This window comes from Melozone crissalis, unplaced genomic scaffold, assembly GCF_028551555.1.
Source record: "Melozone crissalis strain CALT ecotype California unplaced genomic scaffold, PUWL_Pcris_2 ptg000023l_1, whole genome shotgun sequence".
In the NCBI taxonomy this organism is placed as follows: domain Eukaryota; kingdom Metazoa; phylum Chordata; class Aves; order Passeriformes; family Passerellidae; genus Melozone; species Melozone crissalis.
The window spans coordinates 23,188,425-23,207,876 of NW_026535801.1; the positions used below are offsets into that span (position 1 = coordinate 23,188,425).

The 19,452-nt window shown below is 40.0% G+C and overlaps 1 protein-coding gene across 5 annotated transcripts in view; it reads right to left on the reverse strand.

Moving 5' to 3' along the window:
• Window positions 1–19,452, reverse strand: part of CSRNP3 (cysteine and serine rich nuclear protein 3) — a 90,378-nt gene that overhangs the window by 16,731 nt on the left and 54,195 nt on the right. For 3 of the 5 annotated variants that reach the window (XM_054277678.1, XM_054277677.1, XM_054277679.1), the window contains exon 3: window positions 2,325–2,495. In XM_054277678.1, coding sequence (XP_054133653.1) covers window positions 2,325–2,495 — 171 coding nt within the window. Of the gene's footprint in view, window positions 1–2,324; window positions 2,496–16,151; window positions 16,273–17,782; window positions 18,012–19,452 lie in introns of those variants that run through there. The other 2 variants (XM_054277680.1, XM_054277681.1) reach the window with 2 other exon arrangements.

The following is a 19,452-nucleotide window of genomic DNA, read 5'->3' on the forward strand; positions in this document are numbered from 1 at the left end:
TTGTAGTTACAAGCAATTTAGAATTATCTCTTTGTCAGATCAATTAGAAAGAAAAAATAAGACTTAGAGGACCGTGTTAGCTTTTTTTTAATTCTCCATTTAATAATTAATTTATAGATCTTGATGCTGACTACAGGTCATACAACCTTCTACCCCTTTTGCAATCTGTAAAAGAGAGTTTATAGTCAACTTCATATTCACCTATATGAAAACAGAGCAGAAAAAAGACAGTACACAGGATCTGACAGTGTCCCACTAAATAGAAGAGAAAATGGTACAACATGTCGGGAAGTAGCTTAGGAAGATAACCCCCATCAAGGAGGTATTCAGGCATGTTACAGAGGCAAGGAATCTCGACAGCCTTTTTTCTACACTGGCTCTTTTCAGTCTGCTCACTGAAAAAAGTCTCACAGAACTCAACCTTATATTTAGATTCAAATATTCAGCTTAGAAAAGCTCATCTCTTGTCTTTTATTGTGGAAGATGAATGAGTTTAAAGCATGAACAAAACACCTTCCAATGAACACTGTTAAACAGTTGAATTAGTATACATTACGTGTGCATGTAATTTTCAGGTGAATCTCACTTAATGGCTCTTAAGTAATACAGGGGTTCTATATTTGATTTCTTGGAATTTAGGCTGGTGCATCTGTATTAAAGACAATACTTTTAAAAAAGGTCAATGCACACATAAACTACTTGCTCTTTCTACTTCTGTATCACCAATGGATATACACAAATGTTTTGGTTTTTTTAATGTAATATGTACAATTTCTGTATGTATGCGAGTGCACATACAGATAAACATTTATTACTCTGGCCACAAGTATCTCAGTTAGATAAATCATTAATCATAACACTGAAATACTGTAGTTTCTCTTACAGAAAGGGAAGTTCCTTTAAACTAAATTGCTTATTATGTCAACTACAATTAAAGCTTATTGTTCCATGCATGTACTACAACTTCCAAGTTTGTCCCCTGAATTGTTCCCTTTCATTGTATCACCTGTGCATGTATTCACAATTTTACTTATTCACACAATAAAATTGTGGTCTTCTGTGTGGGTGGGAATGACTGATGCAAAAAGCCTGTTTTCAGTCTACAATGAATAATCAACTAACTTCTTCAACAGATGCAAATGTTAAAGTAGCAGCATGCAGATAATACTGTCCCCAAGAAAATTTTCTAAATACTAATCTAAATTTAAATTTCTAAATACTACCAAAGAGGTTTACTGGGTCCCTTACTCCTTTGTGGCACTTCAATAAAATAGGTCTCCAACTAGCACTGCATCTTAAATATCATACAGCACCTCAAGAGTGTTCCATGTAAACCTGTTTCAAAAGTTGTGCCTGTCCCTCCTGTGCACAGGAACATTCCCTACCCGAGCAAATGGGATTCAGACCCACACATCCAAATGCCTGCTCAAACTGAACAGCAGCATCTGGTAGGTTGTGCAGTTTTAAAGAACATTCATATCACATGCTACAAACGTGATTTCTAGGCACATCCACCCACTCAGTTACATGGAACACACTCTGGACAGGCAGCAATGAGGAGCCTCACCTACTCCTTGGCTCACAGTTTTAAGGAATAACTCCACAGAGGAGATCTAAATGCAACAGAGTTGAAGGAAGCAAACCCCTGCTTTTTAGAAGATGCAGTTCACTATTAATAAATAATATAACCACCTAAAACACGTATCATCAACTGCAAACATGAACTGTAAATTTATCATTCCCAGAAAGATATGCTGCAAATGTAGCTTGGCTAACTTAAGACCAAATTCTTATTTGTACACAAAACCATTGCAAAGTACAGAAATATCCTCTGGTACCTGAAAAATAGAAACTATTGAAATAATGTCTACCATACACAACATTCATCAGTTCCAAGTAAAAGAAAGCTTATATTGTTTTTAGAGAAGAACTCTCACCAATACTGTATTACAGAGAGCTGACAGCTGCAATACATTCAGCTAAGGAAAATAAACTGAGCTAAAGCACTTTCCCTACAGTACCTGTTTGAACTATTTTGAACACAATTGCTAACATTAACTAAAAACAGCTACATAATTCAAACAGCAAATAGATAGGAGCTTCCAAGAGACTTCAAACTTTTACAACAACAGTCTAACAGACAAGAAGTAAAAGAATGTAAGAGTATTTTACTAAGTATTTTTGAGCAAATCACAAACTGAACATCATGGAGAGACTGTTTCATGATCTGCTCAATTAAAAATCATCATGCTTATCTAAGCACAAAATTCATTTTATTTTGAGAAACAGGAATAATTATTTGGGTACGCAGAGTTAGTACTTACGGGTAAAATGATTAGAAGTGGATGGATTGACACTATCACCACTGTCAGCACTTTCACTGCTGGAAATGTCATCATCTGATTCCCTCACAGAGGAACAAGGTGAGGAGCCATCAACTTCTTCAAACTTCCTCTTTAAAATTCCACTCATTGCTGCAATGCTGTCACATGTACCTGTAACAGGAACAGAGGCAATGAGGCACTGAAACATCCAGCTGTAGAATAAGCAATCATAAACTCCAAAGTAATTTTTATTTCAAAATAGCAGTAAATTGCCACTTCTAGTCTTGAATAATCATTTAATATGAAATTACACATTACTAATTAGGAGAGTGAAGCCATAGAAAAAAAAAATCTTAAGTCCTACTCCAACTTGCCATGTATGGAGGTGATTATTTCGCTAGAATAATCTGTAACAGATTGCTTTCAGGGAGTATTTTCCCCACTATGTCAACAGCATCCCTATCTTCTTGTAGGTTATGTTGTGAAATTTCAAACCAAGAAAAAAATTACGGACCTGGTCCCTCCTTTGGCTGCCACAGGAGGAAGGAAAGCTCACAATCAGGGATGAAATCAAGAAGAAATCATCCTGAACTCTATAGTTCCCAATGCTAAATATAAGTGATGTAACCAGTGTTCACACCAGCCTTTAAGAATTTCATCTGATAATTCCAATATTACAGACAGGTAAAAGACAGTGAAGGCACAAAGACCACATATAAATTTGTGCTCAATAAACACCTGGATTTCTGAAGTTACCCAAACCAGTTAAAGACACCAACTGCCTCCCAAACCTTCTCCTCTCCCAGCTACCAGGTCTATGAAAGGCAGGTCACCCTTGACTAAGCTCATCTCCTCCTATTACAGGGTGACCTGCTCAGTGGTAGAGGCAAAGGCTGGGGATGTTGTCTACCTGGACTTTACTAAAGCCTTTGACAATGTTTCCCACAGCATCCCCACGGAGAAACTGAGTGCTTACATCTTGGATGGGTATAAAAACTGGCTGGCTGGGTGGCCCAGAGAGTGCTGGGGAATGGAATTAAATCCAGTTGGTGGCTGGTCACTAGTGGTGTTTCCCAGGGCTCTGCTGAGGCCAGTCCTGTTTAAATATCTTTATCAGTGATGTGGACAAGGGGATCAAGTGTCCATCCCCTCAGTCAGTTTGCAGATGACAGGAAGTTGCACACGAGTCCAAAGAAGGGCAGTGAAACTGGTGAAGGTCTAGAAAGTGACTCACACGAGGAGCAGCTGAGAGAGCTGGGACTGTTCAGTCTGGAGAAAAGGAGACTCGGAGAGGACCTCATCACTCTCCAAAACTCCCTGTAAGGACTTTTTAGGCAGCTGGGGGCTGGCCTCTTCTTCCAGGTAACAAATGACAGGACAAGACGAAATGGTCTCAAGCTATGCCAAGGAGGTTTAGATTGGGTATTGGGAAAGATGTCTTTAACACAAGGGTGGTCAAGCGTGGGAATTGGCTGCCCAGGGAAGTCACCATCCCTGCAGGTACTTAAAAGATGTGCAGATGTGGCATTGGGTACATTCTTTAGCGGTGGACTGGTCAGGTTAATGGTTAGATTCAATGATCTTTGAGGTATTTTCTGACCTAAATTATTCTGTGATACCAAAATGAAGAAATGAAATGCCTAATATATTCCTGAGGTTGAGAAGAATATTATAAAGCTAAGTATTCATGCAGAAATTTAGCAGCATGTCCTGATTCCAGCCAGGACAGGGTTAATTTTTTTTAATAGTCCAGAGAGGGCAGGGCCAGGACAACAAGGTTATTCTGTGCCACCTCACATCATTACCGGGGGCAGGGGGAAGGGAGTCTTTTCTGGGGAGTAGAAGTTCCTGATGGCTCCAATTCCAAGGCAGAGAGAGCTGGTGTTGTCTGTTGTGGGTTTCCATTGCCTTTACTGTCCCTTTCCTCATCTCATTTCCAGTAATTTGTTCTTATCTGAACCCACAATCTTCACCTTTTTTGCCTCCTATTCTCCTCTCCAGCCACTGCAGGGGGGGAGGGAGAGTGAATGAGTTTGGAGAGTTTGTGGGAGCACTAAACTGGGGAGTGCCTCCCTAAACCGTGACACAGCAGAGGTGGAAATATTGCATGCAATTAACTAACTGAGGAGAGATCAAGAACAGCTGGAGCCTGCCCAGGGGACACACAGCTGCCACCATCCTGCCTGCAGCACTGCAAAGACAAATGCTCCTGACACTTACCCAGGCAAAAACTTTGTCTGGGATTGATGACACACTGTACTTGTCTGGGACACACAACCCAGCACTTAGGATTTGACAAAGGGTTCTGCTCAATCCCACTGAAAGCAAGAAAAATAAAAAATTCATTTACACTGCTCATGAAACAGAACTATTAAAATCTCTATAACTACCTTTAGGATTCCTTAATTCCTTAAAAGAAGTGGACCAGCTACATTTGCTCCTTCCAGGAAGCTGAACTGGATACCCTCCAGAACTCCCTTCCAACCAACATTTCCATGGCTCTGTGTTTAAAACCCCAGTATATCTGTGAGGAAGTTTGCATAAGCTGGGCTAAGTGGCTACTAAAGAAGACAAGGTTAAAGCAGAGATTCCAGTACTGGCCAAAATGTTTAACAATTAGCACATTTCAGGGCTTTGGCTCAGGCCACCTCTTCCTCTCCTGGATTATGCAGGATGAAGCAGGTGCCAGAACCATTCCCAGCAGGCAGGCTGGATGAGGGCACCTGGGTTTTGGCAGAGGCCTGACAGCCCAACCATTGTGGACAAGAGCTGTGTCCTGCCACTTGGCAGCAGAAACCAGAGAATGCTGTCCCTAGCCCATGTCTCCCTTATCTTTTCAATTAGTACAGAGGCAGTCTCAGCTGCTGTGCTCTGACCCTGCAACACAGCCCTTCAGCAGCTGGTACTCTGCTATCTTTGCTCACACTTGGCCTCATACTAAGTCATTTCAATGTCTCCCATGTATTCTACAGCTCCCTTCAACCCCCAACACCAGTTTCTTTCATGGAAAAAAGAAAGCAACAGTGTGAAGAGAATTGTGACCTTTCAGCATGGTATGAAGTCATGGCAAGATAAAGATGGGTATATGAGAATGAGAACTACAAACAAAAAAAAAAAAGAGAAAAAGTAAAACAAAAAAAAATCAAACACCCCCCCAAAAAAAACTCCAAAAAACAAAAACAAAAACAAAACACCATTAAAAAAAACCCACCAAAATAACCCAAAGAAAAAGTAGGACTCACCATCTTACAGAGTCTGTGAGACTAATTCCAGATCATAATTCCACAAACACTGAAACCTGTCTATATGAAATTCATGGGTTGAGGTGGCAAGAGCACAGTGGTTTCTTCCCAGTGCAAAAAAGTTTAGTTCTAATTACTTGTTTTGCTTTGCTGACAAAGCATTTTACTTTTCCTGCCAGCTCCTAAGCACAGCAGGAGGGACTTACGAGCAGGTTTAAACTTGCCTTTGTAAGTCAAAACTTGAAATTGCATATACATTATACAACATTTTAATGATATTATTAAATTGCAAGGATTAGAACAGAAGTTTTATAATAAGGGAGTTCATTCACTTCTTGAGAATCAAAAGCTCTAAAAAACACACATGAGATTGTACCAAGTTTAATATCCTGTCTCCAGCAGTAGTCACTATTTAATGCTTCAATGGAAAGCAATGGGATGCAAAATCCTGCCAAAACAACTGCAGATACACAGCTCTGCTTCCTCATCCTTACAGCCAATTTCCCCTAAGCATGAGACTTGAAATATTGCTACATGACAGTGCCCAGCCTCTTAGAAATTCACTTAACTTGGTCTCCTGAGGCAACAAGTTTCTTATTAATTTTCTGTGCGAAGAAAAAAACCACAACAAAACACATCTTCTGAAGCTATAGCCACACCCCCTTCAAAATTACTGCAGTTTCTATCTCTGCAATATTTTGGACAGTAAGCAGCAGGAAGGCAGCAGTGTCCAGCAGCATGCTGTACTAGGCAGGACTACACAGGTCCCCCCCACAAAGTGGGGACAGCTGAAAAGAATCACTGACATCTTGTTGCTGTATTGCAGTGGTATTTCCATTTCAGTAGGGATTACATTACATGGGAGGTAGAGGGCATCTGCTGATCCTGTACAGAATTAGGAAACACCTTTATATTTGGGGGTGTGCAGGTAGAGAGCAGCAATGGAGACAGAAATGGAACTGCACATTAAGTCCTGCATCCCCAAGCTGGGGCAGCTGTCCAATGGCTGCAGCTGCTGGAAAGCACCTGGAATGTTCCTGCCTACACTCCCAACCTCACAGCAGTGCAACCCTTCACGGCCTGCCTGCGCCTGGGGAGCTCCCCAAAGCCACACAGCCTCTTGCTGACACTACTCCTCTTTTAATGTGGGAACTAAAGCATTCATCAGCAAGAACAAGGAAGAGAAAATGAGCAAGAAACCACGCAGGTCTGAAACACTTGAGCACTTGTTTACTATTCAGATTCTTCAAATTCTGAGTTAATAATCCCTACAATAAGATGCAGAATCCCATCAGAAGGTGTAGCTCATGAAAATAATATAGAGGGAGCACTGGTCCCCAATACAGCCAACACGTGCCTGCTCTTGGAACTGGTGCCATATTTCCTACGGCTAGAAAACAAGAACAGAGGGAGTGATGTGCCACCTCAACAGGTACACTTTGACACCTCACAGCTACAGCCGTGTCGCCCCTGCAAGAGCACAGGGACATACAAATGGCTGATTATTGCCTGCTGACAGTGAAAACAACAGCTGCTTTCACTGGAGTAACCAGAAACTTTGAAATTACTCCAGTGTCCTTGTCACTGGTCATCCCTCAGATCAAAACCCCCTTCCTAGAAGGCTCTGCCAATCTGTCACCAAATTGTCTTCAAAGGCATGTAAGCTTTTCCAGGCTCTCACTTTCAAGTTCCCCTAACATAAAGGCACTTCTGCACATACCCAAAGTTACAGAGAGTTGAGATATCTGAACCAGTTGAGGACTCCCTGGGAGCCTGAAACTTCATGTTCTTCCAAGTAAGGCATCCAAGAACAAAAGGAAAATCTATTATGAGTGCAAAGCATGTTGAGAAGGAAAAAGGACAGAAAGGCTGGGCAGACCCAAACCCATGAGCAATTGTTTATGTACCCAAAGGCTGGTAATTACAGCACTTGGCTGCTACCTGTGCCCACCCTCTTTGGACGATGAATCTTGGCATTATTTTCTATACTGTAAAATGGTCTCCACCTAAACAAAGGACTAGGATGCTCTCCACTAAGCTACAGCTTAGGGGCAGCAGGACTGCACAACAGACTCTGCTCTCCAGCACCTGGGTGGATTTCTTAGCTGTGCTGCTTTGCAAATTAATAAGAGACCCATTCAGCAGCAGATCTTTACAAGAATGATGTTTTGAGATGAAGAGTGACCTATGCTCTGCTCTTGAAAGGGAAGGTCAGAGTACCTCCCTTCAGGAAATACTGGACTGTGACTGTGGAGCACAGGGAGCTCCAACAGCACAAGCACGGCTCCATGCTGAAGGGTAACCACAGGGATATGGGGGATTAAAACACTTCTCTCCAGCATTGAACCTCCAAGTGCACTTCATTAAGTGGATGTGACTTAGAGACTAATCCTGAAACCTTACTGAGAAGCAGAAGACGTGCAGTCCTCAAGGACCACAGCCAAACCTCAGCACAAGAGAAAAACAATTCCTGCTCAAAGAGCCATTGGAAGGACAGGGAATTTCACAGCCATCCACACACTCCTCCTTGCACCTCTGCATCAGTAAAGAGCAGCTTTGCTGGCTCTGTAATTCTGCCTTGTCTTCAAATACAATGGGATTCTGATCAATTCTAAAACACTTCAAAAAGAAATGTTTGATACACAAAGCAGATGTATTAAATAGTAGGATCTCTGGGGGAATGACAGTTTAGCTTATTAATTACCAAAATTCTGTTTATGAACATAAATTTCCCCCTTCTCTTCCCTTCAATAAAAGGCAACTGAATTCCTTTAATTTATCTTCTGGACTCCTTAAAATCAACTTCTCTCTCTAAAAGCTTTAATTACATCTTTAAAGCATTACGCTTGCATACCCCAGCTAACGTAACATCAAAATTACAATTTCAATACCTAGTCAGAGCTTCCCTGGGAGGAAATACACCTTATATTACACAACGCTTGCTTTAATTGAGAAAGCTTTAACTCTTGGGAGTAGAGTTACACAGTACGTAGTTGTAGCCTACATGCTTTCTTTCAAAAATATTTCCAGGCATTATGACTTCAAATGCAGAGGAAGTGTAGTGAAAGTATCAACAATGAGACTGCCAAGGGCATGGTTGGAAGAAATGGCTACAACAATTTAAATGGCTAAACAAATATAGGCTAAAAGTCAAGTCAAGGGTAAAGATATAAATTCATACTGCCTCTGGTAGGAATCAATTATGCTGGCTATTCTGACCTCTAAATGGCTTCTTCTGGAGAGGGAACAGGAAAAGCTTACTCTCACTCTCTCACTTTTTACCTATTTTCTCTCATCTTCATTACAAGTTACATATGTATGTTCCACATGTCTAAACTTGGCAAAAAAATATTTTAAAAGGAAAAAGAGATAAACTGGTTTATCTGCGTTAAAAACCAACACTAGTTAAAAATTTTGCAACTGCAATGGTTGAAAAGCATTCTCACTCCAAAGAATATTACTGAAAAGACTGGAAATTCTTAGTAGAGATGTTTTGAGAAATGTCAAAGATGTGCCTAAAAACATGAAAAATTGCCTGAATTAGTTGGGTTTTGAAAATGGTAATACAGGCTGAGTAACACCACAATGAAAGAGGCAAAACTGAAGAAAGAAAAAATCATGAGAAGGGATTGAAGCAAAAGGTTATGAAAAGATTCCTTTCCTACAGAAGTGGGACTCAGACAAAAATACTGAGTTTCAAATTTCCTTCACTATTTAAAAGAAATATAAATGGAATAGCAAAGCCATGCTCTGTCATGATCACTGGAGCCAGTTATAAAGAGGGTGGTACACAAAAATAGAGGGGTCCTCAAAGTTGAGTGTTACCATTCATGGTGTTCATCTGTGCTATGTGTCTGAACATATAGCTAAGGTTTTGCATTAGCTCAGCTCACTTTGAACAAGCAGCACAATCACCAAGAGCAGATCAGCTGTACTAATATGCACAGCTTTTGAGCAGAACTGTGGAGCAGAACACTGCCCTAACACAGACCATTTGCAGCACCCCTGTGAAATACATCTTTAGGTTCAACAGGCACCTCGGAAGTGTAAATACACACTTCTTTGGATATCAAAATAAATACACAGTAGAGGGTCATAAGATAGAAAAATTATGCTATTTAGTAATTATTCTTTATTTAACTGCAAATTTTGTTGCTCTTCTAACATAGGTGTTCTTTTGTCATACACTGGTAAAATTTAATTACGTGTATACATTTAACATACATGTTTACTGTGCTTTAACAAATATTGGTAATAAGAATTCACCACAGAGGTGGCATGAAAAAGGGTCTCAGCTTATTATGCAGCAAATCCTGTGATATTGAGGCCCTGCCTGTGCTCAGCCAGCAGCCATTTGCGTTTCAGCGCTGCTGCAGCGTTACACAATAGACATGCTCAGCACGTTCCCTAATGGACACTGTTACAACTCTCCTCCCTTCAGCGCTCAAATTCCAGTTGGGCAGATGATTTTGACCAACCTCACGCCTTTGCCTTGTCACATCCACTCAAAAAAAGGCACAGCTACAGGAATACCTTTTGCTGTTCCAATGCAAGCACTGACAGATCTGGGTGCTCCAGGAGTTTCCAGGTTCAGTGAGGGAACACATGAAAAACAGTGCGGAGCCCCAATACTTCAACAGTCAGATTATATTCTTTGGACTTCAGCAACAAGACATTTAAAATTTATTGTATGATCTTGGTTCTTTGCACCAAATGACTTATAAGGAACCAATCAAAAGATTTTTGACTGATGGGCTTTTTAATTTTTTTTCCTTTTTCTCCTTCTCTTTTTTTTTAAACACTGAAAGCATAAAAATGTCCAATAACAGCTTGTTTTTATCTTTTTAATACATGCTGACATTAGAAAGAACACAATTAACCCAATTCTCTAATAAAATCTGTGCTGCACATATTTTAAAGACACCAAGTAAATATTTGGCACAGCTATTAGTAGTCATGTAAAGTTACAGATTGGCTTCTCTGGTAGCTCAAAACTGTTGCTATTTTTTACTATAAAGCTGAAAGAAAATGGTAGAAACTAAACCACCAAGAAAATATCAGGAAACACATTATTTTCATCAGCAGAAATATCTGAGGAAGAATAAAACAGGCCCCTAAAAACAAAAAAAAATTTGGTCAGCAGGAGCCAACATTCAATTGCCACCAATGAAATGAATGTAGCTCCATGGCATGACAGTAAAATCATGACTTCATTCAAGGCTTGGCCTCAATTAGAGCCAAAATTAGTAAAAATATGTTTAAGTGCATCTTTCTCCCTAGAGAATAAAGTCAATAAAACTATTCGTACTGGAAAATATAAATTATTAATATCTACTGGAAGGCTCTGATGTTTTGAAATTGCTATCATCAAAAATAGCTTTATGGCTATAATAATTCAAGCTTTTTATCTAGATCAAGGACAATGCACAACCAAAATATAATGTTACAATCTGCATTTTTCATGCACACCCAAGACAGTCCTAAGTATATATTCAAGTCCACAAAAAAAAAATTACACAAAAATAGAAGATGTAAAATTGCTATTTGTTTCTAGGATTTGCTTTTTGACTTTGCACCATTCATGGTGTATCTATTCAACTCTGAAAAACAATACATTTATTTTTTTAAAAACTGGAGAATTTTATAAATAATATTATTTCACAATTAAACACTGATGAGGGAAATTCACCAAAAAAAGACCCCTTAACATAGACAACAAATTACTGAATGCAGGAAACAGTGAACTCATACAACACAACCGTGAAGTCTTCTTCTGCCACTGACATATATGTAAGGAATTGACCTAATCTTCTAAGAAGGACGCAAGGTAAAAACAAGTTACTCAGCTATCAGCTAAAACTGAGAAGAATTTATTTATTTTCAAATTTACAAAAAAAAAAAAATCTGAGAAACAAATAGACCTTTAATATTTATGGATTTGTCTCTTCTGGATGGATTACCCAAGGCACAGTATGAGGGCTGCTTCACTGATGCTCTTCCCCAGGGTCATGGTGTTTAAGCTTTCCTCTATGCGGTTACTTTGATAATCAGGGTCTTAGCCACAGTGCAAATTGTTTTTTACTGGTGTGAACTAGCAATCTCTCCTTCCCATCTCACCACCCATTTGCGCAATACTTGAAGAAGATTAACTGCTTCTGCTTCAAGCTCAGCTGATATGAGCTAACAGGTTAAAAAAACTAATTAGGAAAATATGAAAGACGTATTGAACAATATGACAGGCACAGAGAAAGCATAACTGCACAAACCTAATTTCCTTACAAAATGAGTCAAAAAGATCAGCCACACTAATATTTCGAAGTCTCAGATTTAGTGACCATAGAATGGTCAATAGAATGAGATTTATTTTTTTTATGAAGAGAGACAAAATATGCATCATCAATAAAGTAAAACGTTTCTCTGTAAGCCAGTAGTCTTCTCTGTATTTTCAATAACTGAAAACCTCAAAAATTATTTTAAATGCATATATTCAATTACTGGCAAAATTTCCAATAGTAATTTCATATTTGTGGCCAGCAAAAATTCCCCAGAGGTCCTTACTCACCTGTACATAATCAACACAAAGGCACCCAAAGGAAAGGACTGTGGTGCTAACACAACATGACAGTCCACAGTAAGATGGACCTGAAATTACATTGCCAGCTGTGTTAAAATTGAATGTTGACTCTCTTTACTTTTTTTTATGCTAAAGAAAATTTGGCTTATGCCTGTAGTGACTTGTATACTAATAAACATGTCTAAGAATTCTTTTCAGTTTGCTTTATAATTCAAAGCTGAAAACTTCCTTAGAAAGCTGACAGAAGAGCTGCAGGTCTAATAACAAGCATGTTCCCATGCAATTCCCAAGGCACTCTTGTCACTGAGACAATGATGAATAGGAGCTGAGCAGCGAGCCCACTGCCATCTCATTGCCTGACTTGTAAGCACCTTATGACCATTCAGCACCACTTCAGCCAGGGGAGTCTGCTGGGACAAAATTAATTATCTGCCCTACACTCTCCTGAAAACACTGCTGTGAAGGTATGCGGCTTACACTTCCTACCTGAAGTGGGTTACTTTTATTATTTGATGTATTTTACTTTATTAAATCCCTGATCACTCTGTCTTTTCCAAAGAAGCAAAAAGGTTAATACTGTGCAATTTCCACTTTTCCATTTTATTAATGAAAGATGTTTGTTTAGAAGCAAGAGTAGGTGAGAAGCATAATAGTAAACAACTGAGCAATGTAACTGAAAGCTACAAAGTTAAACCTCTGGCTACTCTGAAAGTGAATTCTTCCATAAAGACTCTGGTACAATAAGACAGCAAAACAATGGCAACTCTGGGAGTCAATTCCCCCCTGAGTTGTGGGATTTCCCTTCCTGCCCCTAAAATAAAATATTTAAAAGTCAAAATATTTGCTTGAGAATAGCCTGCTCAGCTGTCACAGTCCATGTTGGAAGTAAGCAGTGCTACCGTTTGATGTCCACACTAAAAACAATTAGCAAACACATTTTGTGCCTTTCAACAATTTTTGTTTATCCTATCATGCCCACACAAATGACACTTACTAGAGATGGCTATTGCTTAGGAAGAGCAACCAACAACATCTGCAATCCAGCTTCCTTGTTAACACATTCATGATGCATTTAAAGCAGACTCTGCTCAATAGTGACAAAGAACAAATTTTAAATCACTAAGAAGTTCATCATCAAATGTTCAGTAAGAAGTTCATCATATCCCTATTCCAAACACCCGACCTCCTCCTGCAGCAGCACCATGTCAGCCTATTCCATCATCCCAGCAGCAGCCAGGCGTGCCTCAGGTGGGACAGGCCACGGGCACAGCCCGGCCCGCTCACAGCAACCCGGGGAGATGTGTTAGAGAGGGAAGCCCTGCTCCCGAGATGTGTTTGCGAGGGAAGCCCTGTTCCCGAGATGTGTTAGAGAAGGAGCCTTGTTCCCGAGCTGGGGTGCCCAGCAGGGCCTGGGGCCGCTCCGGCCCCGCCGCACACACAGCGCGGTCCCGCAGCCCGGGCTGGGCCCGCAGCCTCCATCCCCCCGGCAGCACGGACAAAATATCACCTCCTTATAGGCGTGCACAGAAATGATTTGCCAGAATTGAATAAATAAATGTAATGAAGGGGCAGCATGCTAATGAGAGCTACAAATACCACACAGGCTTATTTACTCTGCAGCCTCCCACTACATAATGGTACCGCTGCTTGCATTTCCTCAGAATCCAACAAGCAGGCGAGAAGGAGAAGCTGCCATCGGTAAATGATGTTGTAGTTCCTGCCCGTATCGCTCAGAACGACTGATGAGGGTCAGGCTCCATACTCTGCAGCCCACATTTCCTACTTCACATTAGACAATGGAATAAATATGCAAATCCCTGCTGCTTATGAAAGAGCAGGATACAAACCAGCCCCAAAATCAATCAGGACTTCAAGTTATATATTCCATGAAATTATTTATGAAGTACTAAACAAAAGCCATGGATCTTTTCATCTGAAAGCCTGAATGCAAATTGTCCAATGCATTTGGATGCTAGTTTTTAAGAAGTATCCTTGCTTATATTTTTGCGTTTAAGCATAGAAAAGCCTTAAAAAAATCAAGCAGCTCCTCTTCCTTTTATCCTTAACTTTACAATATTTAAGTTGTCCAGTTACATATATTAAGTGAATTTTCCATCAAATTGTTATGCCAGTACAAGCTTTTACTCCTTTTCCCATTTTCCCTATTTTTTGTGGAAAAATTATTTGAAGTAATGGAAAACTGAAGCAGAGGTGCTAAAAATACAAACCTCTTTTTGTAGGGTGGGTGTAGAGACAGGGGAGCTGTAGGAAAGAATTAAATGCAAATGTGGGAAAAGAAAAAGGCCACAATTTTCCCGTTTGGTTTTTTTTGGGGGGGGGATCAATTATTCACATCTCCCATTTATCACAAGTTTCATTAGAATACTGTATCCATATCTGTGGAGAGATGGAGAAATTAAAGGCATGCTATTTATCTCAGAGCTGTTTTAACCTAGTAAATATTTTCATCTTCCGTACATTTGTAGATGAGTCGTATCTGTCTTTTATCTACACTCAATCCCTGTTCCAGGGTCAAAAAAGCCTACGAAAGAGCAATGAAGCAACAGTGATCAAAACTCACTGGTAGGACTTTAAGTGGTATCAGCATTCTAAAGATGTGATGTGTTTGGGGATATTTCATTGAGAAAAGGGCACATCCATAATCCATTTTTTCTCAGCATCATATCTGGCTCAGAGCAAAAGCAAAAAGAGATACTGACAGACTGCATGTAAATTTATCTTTAAGACATCTTTACCAATGCAGCAATATATTACAGCTGCCTTGCTTCAGCCTGACTTTCCACCTGCATGTTCAAAGGGAAAACATCTCTAAACTTCAAGGTTCAGTTACTAGAAGTACATTTTAAGAGCAAGCAAAAGTTTTAGATGAGACAATCATTTGTTGCTATCTCAGGGAAAATATTTAAGCTTTGGAATTAAGTTTCCAAACATTTGCCACTGTGTACTCTAAACCATGACTTACAAGTCTTCAATTTATATTTAACTTAAACTTCATTCAGTCAACTACTGCATCTGTCTAAAGCAAGACATTTCACAATAAATGCAAATTCCTCTTTCTGGTAAACAATGCAGACCAAAACCTAAGACATACAGCAAACACTGCATCCTCAAACCAAAACATTGCACACCAGATTTGGGTTCCTCAGATCCAGAAATAAATTAAGACAGTGTAATTAACACAAAACTCCAGTAACACGAGAGATCAAAATCACATCTCTGTCTTCAAAATGCCTGATATGTACATAAAGATTTGGTTCTATTTATGATTCTAAAAGAGATTCAACAGCCACCATTCAAATCGCAGCACAAAATGTTTACATAATCACACTTTCAATAGAGTTTAGATGGGGTAAAGAAAAGTATGTCTTAAAATTACCATAACTTGGTAGCAACACAGAACACCTTTTTGCTTCAGGAATTTGTTCTTTAAGCTTTCTTAAAAAACTTGACACTGGGAATGTTTTAGAATATGAAGAGCCTAATCCACAGAAAAAAAACGTTTGTTTTATTGTTTCTTTCCCATATAAATAGACAAGACAGGTGTATTTCAAAGTTGTGATTCCATTGTAACAGCCGGAATGTTGTTCTGTAGAGATGCTTATTGTTATTTTACTGCACACTGTTAATTTTATCTCTGTATGCACTTACTGTAAGTACCTAACCAACTCTTAAATTTAAATTTAAAATCCACCATACTCATTTTAGACGAATATAGTAATTATATGATAATTGTATGACTGTATATTGCTGTATTTTCTCAATTTAAATTAGCATAGAGTGACATGTTCAGTGTTATCTCATCCAATCTTATGGTACATACTGCAGGTGTTACTGCGATATTACCAGGGTTCTCTGTAAAATAAATTAATAGCTGCACATAAGTACAGTGAAAAAGTACTTTTACATATCCTTTCTGATCTATTGTCTAAAGCACGAACAGGCCTGCGTTCTGAGATGCCAAGCTGTATCACGATTGCAATATAAAATTACCTTTTACAGGAGAACCGTTTTAAAGCAGGGACTGCAAAGCACCTTCGCTTAGGTATCAGCAATGTTTGCCAATGGAAAATGATGCCCTGTAAGCCACAGCACATTTCCGACGGCCAAAGCGCGCGGGCCGCGCGGTCCCGGCCCCGCCCGCAGCGCAGGGAGCAGCGCAGGCAGCGGCGGAGGCAGCCGGGCCCCGCCCGCTCCCGGGTCCGGCCGCGCTGCCGCGGAGGGGCCGGAGCGGCCGCGGCTCCGCCGCCCGGCCCGCGCCCGCCGTACCTGCCCGCGCCCTCCGCGCGCCGCCGCCCCGCCCCCGCATTTGCATGGCCCGGCCCCGCCCCGCCGCGGGGCATGCTGGGCACGGCCCCCCGCCCCTCGCCCCGGGCCCGCCGCGCCGGGCGGCAGCGCCCGCGCCCCCCGCCCCGGACCGGGCCGGGCCAGCGGCGCCCGCCCGCCCGGCGGTTCCCGGGCAGAGCGCTGCCCCCGCCCCCGGCTCTGCAGCCGCAGCCCGGGCTCCCTTCCCCTCTCCCTTTCTTTAATTACCGAGGGCGGGCAGCGCGGGCTCCGCCGTGCCTGCACAAAGCGAACCGGCACGGACGGACCGCGAGCGCAGCGCGCCGGGCCCTGCGCCGCCCGCACGGCCACAGCCACAGCATAAACGGGCTGTTATAAAGCACACTTCTCCCTTGGAATCATAAGTGCACATGAAAAGAGATGCTGTTCTCTACATTTCGAGTTTTGTTTCTTTATTTCCCCAATCGCTTTTCAAGGGCTCCATCTCCTTCCTGCTAAAATACTCCCCAAAAATCAGCATATCCAATTTATGATCTTCAGCATTCAGAAAATAAAAAAAAACCAAACCCAATACTGTAAAGAGATTTAGGGAATAAAACTTTTACATTGTTAATTTCTATATAATGTGAAATCACCAAGAATTTGCATGTCTATCCTCTTTAAGAAAAACACGGGCCACAGAAATCTTTGGGAGCAGTTTTCAAAAATCAAAATAATTATGAATAATTAACTAAGAACTACTATGAGAAATAATTACTTGCTCGAAAAATAATAACATATTTTGCATTAACATTAGAGTGAAATGCATGCGGAGGGTTATAATGTATCATTCCCGAATGTCTACAGTTGCATTAAAAATAAGACAAAACACCAGTTCCAAAAATTTCCAAGGAGAATGTGGAGGAAGAAAACCCATGTAAGTGCACTGTAAGACATGCTCTAATGTTCCATTATGTTTAACCAAACACAAACACTACAGATCTCCTACTGAGAAAGAATTAGTCTCGAATACATAGCAGAGTAATAGATTGTTGTTACTAAATATTTTATGATATTGGTAAATGATCCATCTAGCATAAATTTAATTTTACTTGCTATCCCATTTTTCATGCACAATTGAAGTTTGAATTGCATAGGAATAATGGTAAAAACATTTTTACAATGAATTTGATCACAGAACTTACACAATTTATTTAGCTTGGTATCAGACTGATGTGCATCCTTCCAATCCCACCGTACAAAATGAAAAAAACCTGGCTTTATTAACAATAAAGAAATAGCAAAAAACCCATTTATATTTAAAACATTGAAGTGTGTGAAGAATCTATAAAAAAACTGACCTGTTCAAATTGTTGTTTTTCCAATCCATGCACTGTTTTTATTAATTAGGACCCAAACCAGATTGATCGTCATTTTATAACGTTTGACATATTCACTGTCTTCCCACTTCCAGCAGAATCTTCTTAAATTTCCCAGCACTGTGTTTTATTGCTGGTACCATATGCTTTATTGTTCAGCCACAAGAGCTTCACTCTGCACAAAGACTCATTACCTACTGCTTGCTGAGCAGCTTCGGGCTCACTGAGGCTGCCTGTGTGATCACATGGGAGTTTTGTCTGAGAAAGCCAGGCATGCCACTGATTTCACCGGCTACGGATATTTTTATCAGCTGAGGTCTACTATGAGGAAGGAATAACAAATTCTAAGGCTTCTTTAGTTCATTAAGACAGCAGTTGTTATGGAAATCCCCTGAACTTTTTTTTTTTAATTATTATTTTAGTTCCCACTGTAACGCTGGTCCAAGAAGAAATTCAAGAGATTTGTTACAAGTAATTTTTTCTTGCGGGGAGTGGCACAAGCCATGCATTGTCTGCATCGCTCTGCACACAGTACACACTGAAATTAATATTCTGAAGAGGTAATATTTTGCCAACACTTAATCTGCCAGTGTTTATCCTTTATGTGGAGGACAAGCTTCCAAATGAAAAATTATACCTAAAAAACAGCCCCTTAATTTACATTTGTCTCATCATTCAAGGGCATTATCGTGTAATCTTTGGTCTTAAAATGAGTTTTGCTGGCTTCACTGAGGCTACTCAGGTGAATAAGAATTGGCCATTTGGGCAGGGATTACTCTCAAATCCAAATGACAAATTATGTAATACAGTGAAGTCTAATCTCTTCTTGGTAATAGTTGGTGATGCTCTGGGGTTTGTTTACGTGTGTGTGTGCATCTGTGCATTTGGTTGGTTGACTTGGGTTTTTTTATTTATTTTAAACAAAAATTATTAGTTTAAATAACATTTTATAATGCTTAAAAACTTAATATTTACCTGAGTATTTCATATTAGAGTAAGTGAATATCTAGATTCAAATTACAAAAGCCCTTACAGAAAAAGATAAATATTAATTATTTTTTTCACTGATCCATTATCAGTATCAGGGTTCCATGCTGGAATATTTGGAAATAGCTTGATTCCTACTGCAGAGTGAATTCCCTGAGTATTCTAATTTAAAGCTAGCTTTCTACAAACAGCTAGTGATGATAAATGAACATCTCTCCTCCGCCCTGAAAACTCGTACCGAACACACAATTATCCATAATATTAACATTGCAAAGATGCAGCTCTTCTACAAAACAGTCAATTATCTCTGGAATAATTCAGAGCATTTTGATAACATGAGATAGCAAAAGAAACTGTTTTCTCATTAACATTCCACAAATGAAATACCTCCTTATTCTATTTGAGATCTCTCTCATTAGAATAAATGACAGCTTGTAGCTCATGGTTGGCATTACTCTGGTCCTATCAAAGTCAGTGGAAGTTTTGCTGCTGATTTGCATGGAAGAAGGGACAAGCATGACTAACAGATTCATTCGCCTTACCGTGTCGTCATGCAAATCAATGACAAAACTCATTTCTTTATTGTTCTTGGCACCTCGCTCGGTTTGTATTATTAAGGTTTTGTAACAGTTGATATGCAGTCTCTGTGATTACACTGAATTATA